Consider the following 5,000-nt stretch of genomic DNA (forward strand, 5'->3'; position numbering starts at 1 on the left):
GTGGACGAAGCATTTTGAAACGGGGTATTTTGGCGTTTCATATTTCTTCGTCCTCTTTTCACTTCGTATATTCAAATTTAATAGATTTATTGAATTAATTATGTGTGTATATGTGTACTACTACTACTACTACTACTACTATCACCACCACCACCACTACTACTACCACATTTCAGGGAAGAGCGCCCCCCACCTCCACCACCGCCACCACCACCACCACCACCACCTCCCTGACACGCCCCCGTAATAAGGACAACAGGAGCCGGCCCAGCCAATCACAGCGCTTCTCGACCCTCCAGCAGCCAATCAGGAGTCGCCGTTCGGGTGGTGATGGTGGTGGTAGCCGTAGAGAGAGCGAATCGTCTGTTTCCCCGCCAAGAGTCACGAAGGTAGAGAGAGAGAGAGAGAGAGAGAGATCACCTACCACAATTCCTGTAACTACCACAATTTTCTACCACAATTCACCACCTACCACAATTCCCAACCACAATTCACCACAAAATATCGCAAAAAACTGAACTACCACAATTTTTCAACCACAATTCCCAACCACAATTCCTAACCACAATTCACCGCCTACCACAATTCCTAACCACAATTCACCACAATTTATACCACAAAAATATTAAAAAAACATCTACCACAATTCACCACCTACCACAATTCCCAACCACAATTAACCACAATTCACCACCTACCACAATTTTAAATCAATATTATCATCTTATACCACAAAAAAAAAAAACTACCACAATTTTTCAACCACAATTCATCACCTACCACAATTCCCACCACAATTCACCACCTACCACAATTCCTAACCACAATTCACCACAATTTATACCACAAAAAATACAAAAAAAACTCACCTACCACAATTTTTCAACCACAATTCACCACCTACCACAAGTACCACCATCGCTAACCACAATTCACCACCTACCACAATTTTAAACCAGTATCTTCTTATACCACAAAAATAAAAACGACTACCACAATTTTTCTACCACAATTCATCACCTACCACAATTCCCAACCACAATTCCTAACTACAATTCACCACAATTTATACCACAAAAAATAAAAAACTCACCTACCACAATTTTTCAACCACAATTCACCACCTACCACAATTCCTAACCACAATTCACCACAATTCATACCACAAAAATATAAAAAAAACTCAACTACCACAATTTATCAACCACAATTCACCACCTACCACAATTTTAAACCAGTATCTTCTTATACCACAAAAATAAAAACGACTACCACAATTTTTCTACCACAATTCACCACCTACCACAATTCACCACAATTTATACCACAAAAAATATTTAAAAAACTCACCTACCACAATTTATCAACCACAATTCATCACCTACCACAATTCCCAACCACAATTCCTAACCACAATTCACCACCTACCACAATTCCTAACCACAATTCACCACAATTTATACCACAAAAAAAACTCACCTACCACAATTTTTCAACCACAATTCACCACCTACCACAACTACCACCATCGCTAACCACAATTCACCACCTACCACAATTTTAAACCAGTATCTTCTTATACCACAAAAATAAAAAACTACCACAATTCACCACCTACCACAATTCCCAACCACAATTCACCACCTACCACAATTCCCAACCACAATTCACCACCTACCACAATTCCCAACCACAATTCACCACCTACCACAATTCCTAACTACAATTCACCACAATTTATACCACAAAAAATATAAAAAAAATCTCACCTACCACAATTTTTCAACCACAATTCATCACCTACCACAATTCACCACCTACCACAATTCACCACAATTTATACCACAAAAGTACAAAAAACTAACCTACCACAATTTATCAACCACAATTCCCAACCACAATTCACCACCTACCACAATTCACCACAATTTATACCACAAAAGTACAAAAAAACTCACCTAGCACAATTTATCAACCACAATTCACCACCTACCACAATTCCCAACCACAATTCCTAACCATAATTCACCACCTACCACAATTCACCACAATTTATACCACAAAAAATAAAAAAACTCACCTACCACAATTTATCAACCACAATTCCTAACCACAATTCACCACCTACCACAATTCCCAACCACAATCAACCACCTACCACAATTCCTAACCACAATTTATACCACAAAAAAAAAAAAAAACTCCCCTACCACAATTTATCAACCACAATTCACCACCTACCACAATTCCTAACCACAATTCACCACAATTCACCACCTACCACAATTCTAAACCACAAAAAAATAAAAAACTCACCTACCACAATTTATCAACCACAATTCACCACCTACCACAATTCCTAACCACAATTCACCACAATTCACCATCTACCACAATTCACCACAATTTATACCACAAAAAATATAAAAAAAACTCAACTACCACAATTCCTAACCACAATTCACCACCTACCACAATTCCCACCACAATCAACCACAATTCACCACCTACCACAATTCCCAACCACAATTAACCACAATTCGTGTCTTCCAGGTGAAGACGTACCAGAAGGCGAGATATTTTGGTGACACAGATGTGGACGACCCCGCTACGACCACAACTACCACAATTCCACCACAATCGCCGCCTACCACTACTACCACCACTACCAACATTATGCCCTCCCACCCCGGCGACTATCGGAGCCTGCCCAGTCGTGTGGCGGCCAAGAATAGTCGTGGTGGTCGTGGCAGAAGACTATCTCGTGGTCGTAGTAGTAGTAGGAATAGTAGCGAATCTGAGAACGATAGTAGGGCGAGTCGTGTGTCTACGGGCTCCAATAGGTCAGTACTATTTGACTATTCGCTGACTATTTTGTATTTTTTACTATTTTACTGTTTGGTGACTATTTGACTATCTGGTGACTATTTCATGACTATTTTGGGTTATTTTTTTACTATTTGACTATTTGATGACTATTTAGTGACTATTTTGGGTTATTTTTTTACTATTTTACTATTTGGTGACTATTGGATTGACTATTTTGTTTTTTTTACTATTTTACTATTCGGTGAGTATTTGACTATTTGGTGACTATTTTTTTGTTTTTTTTTTACTATTTTACTATCTATTTGGTGACTGACCATCTGATGACTATTGGGTTGACTATTTTGATTTTTTTACTATTTTACTATTTAGTTACCGACTATCTGGCGACTATTTGACTATTTAGTGACTTTTTTAGTATTTTACTATCTATTTGGTGACTATTTGACTATCTGGTGACTATTTCATGACTATTTAGTGACTTGGGTTGTGACTATTTTTTACAAGACTATCTATTTGGTGACTGACTATTTAGTGACTATCTGACTATTTGGTGACTATTTTTGGGTGTTTTCACTATTTGATGAGTATTTGGTGACTATCTGACTATTTTGGGGTGTCTTATGTTTTGGGGTGTTTGGTGACTATTTGGTGACTATTTCGTATTTTGGGCGATTTTCAGTTATTTTTTTTACTATTTGCTGACTATTTGACTATCAGTGTATATGGTGACTATTTGATAACTATTTTATAACTATTCACCAATTTTTTCTCTATTTTGTTTGACTATCTGACTATTCTTGTTTTTGTACTATTTCCTGATCATCTGTGACTACTTGACTATGTAATGACTATTGTTTGACTATCAGAAGAGACCGAGGGAGAAGGAAGAGGAAGACTATCTGTTGACTATTTCTTGACTATCGCGAAGAAGACTTGAATGGGGTGATTATCTGACTACCTACCTGACTATTTGACTATTTTCCTGACTATTCATTTATTAAGTACTATTATTATTATTACTTTTACTACTACTACTACTACTATCACTACTATAATCTTTCTACTATTGCTACTACTACTACTATTACTACTACTACTATCCCTACTACTATCCCTACTACTACTACTACTACTACTACTACTACTACTACTACTACTACTACTACTACTACTACTACTATTACTACTACTACTATTACTACTATTACTACTACTACCACTACTATTACCACTAATATTACTACTACTACTACTACTACTATTTCCAGGTCGGTGTACCTCCACGCCACGGCAGTCGCGGACATCCCAGTGAAGAGAATGGATAGTAATAGTCGCGATAGTAGACAGACAGACAGACAGACGGACAGACAGGCGGACAGACAGACAGACAGACAGCGGAGGAAAGTCACGCGATCCTTCTCTCTCCTCGCTCCGTGGAAACCCAGACACTACAGGGAGAAGTACGAGGTAAGTGAGAGTGAGAGTGAGAGTGAGAGTGAGAGAGAGTGAGAGTGAGAGGGGAGTGGGTAGGTGACGGATTGGAGAGAAAAAAAGACTAGGATGGAGAGAAAGTGATGGAGAGAAGTGAGAGAATAGTGAGAGGTGGCGGAAGTGAGAGGGAGAGATGGAGAGAAAAGTGAGAGTGAGAGGGAGTGGGTAGGTGACGGATTGGAGAGAAAAAAAGACTAGGATGGAGAGAATTGGAGGGAGAGAAGTGAGAGAATAGTGAGAGGTGGCAGAAGTGAGAGGGAGAGATGGAGAGAAAAGTGAGAGTGAGAGGGGAGTGGGTAGGTGACGGATTGGAGAGAAAAAAGACTAGGATGGAGAGAATTGGAGGGAAAAACACGTAGGGACACTTGGAGGGAGAGAAAGTGAGAGGGAGAGATGGAGAGAAAAGTGAGAGGGAGAGGGGAGTGGGTAGGTGACGGATTGGAGAGAAAAAAAGACTAGGATGGAGAGAATTGGAGGGAGAATCACGTAGGGACACTTGGAGGAGAGAAAGTGAGAGGAGAGATGGAGAGAAAAGAGAGTGAGAGGGGAGTGGGTAGGTGACGGATTGGAGAGAAAAAAAGACTAGGATGGAGAGAAAGTGAGGGAGAGAAGCTAGAGAATAGTGAGAGGTGGCGGAAGTGAGAGGGAGAGATGGAGAGAAAAGTGAGAGGAGAGGGTGG

The 5,000-nt window shown here is 39.6% G+C and overlaps 1 protein-coding gene across 1 annotated transcript in view; it reads left to right on the forward strand.

Annotated features, from left to right (window-relative positions):
- LOC123506979 (soluble scavenger receptor cysteine-rich domain-containing protein SSC5D-like) overlaps positions 1-5,000 on the forward strand; it is a 13,258-nt gene that overhangs the window by 1,005 nt on the left and 7,253 nt on the right. The window contains exons 2-4 of the mRNA XM_045259449.1: positions 177-389; positions 2,554-2,843; positions 4,098-4,296. Coding sequence (XP_045115384.1) covers positions 2,677-2,843; positions 4,098-4,296 — 366 coding nt within the window. The 5' untranslated portion in view covers positions 177-389; positions 2,554-2,676. The remainder of the gene's footprint in view (positions 1-176; positions 390-2,553; positions 2,844-4,097; positions 4,297-5,000) is intronic.

This window comes from Portunus trituberculatus, chromosome 2, assembly GCF_017591435.1.
Source record: "Portunus trituberculatus isolate SZX2019 chromosome 2, ASM1759143v1, whole genome shotgun sequence".
Lineage (NCBI taxonomy): Eukaryota > Metazoa > Arthropoda > Malacostraca > Decapoda > Portunidae > Portunus > Portunus trituberculatus.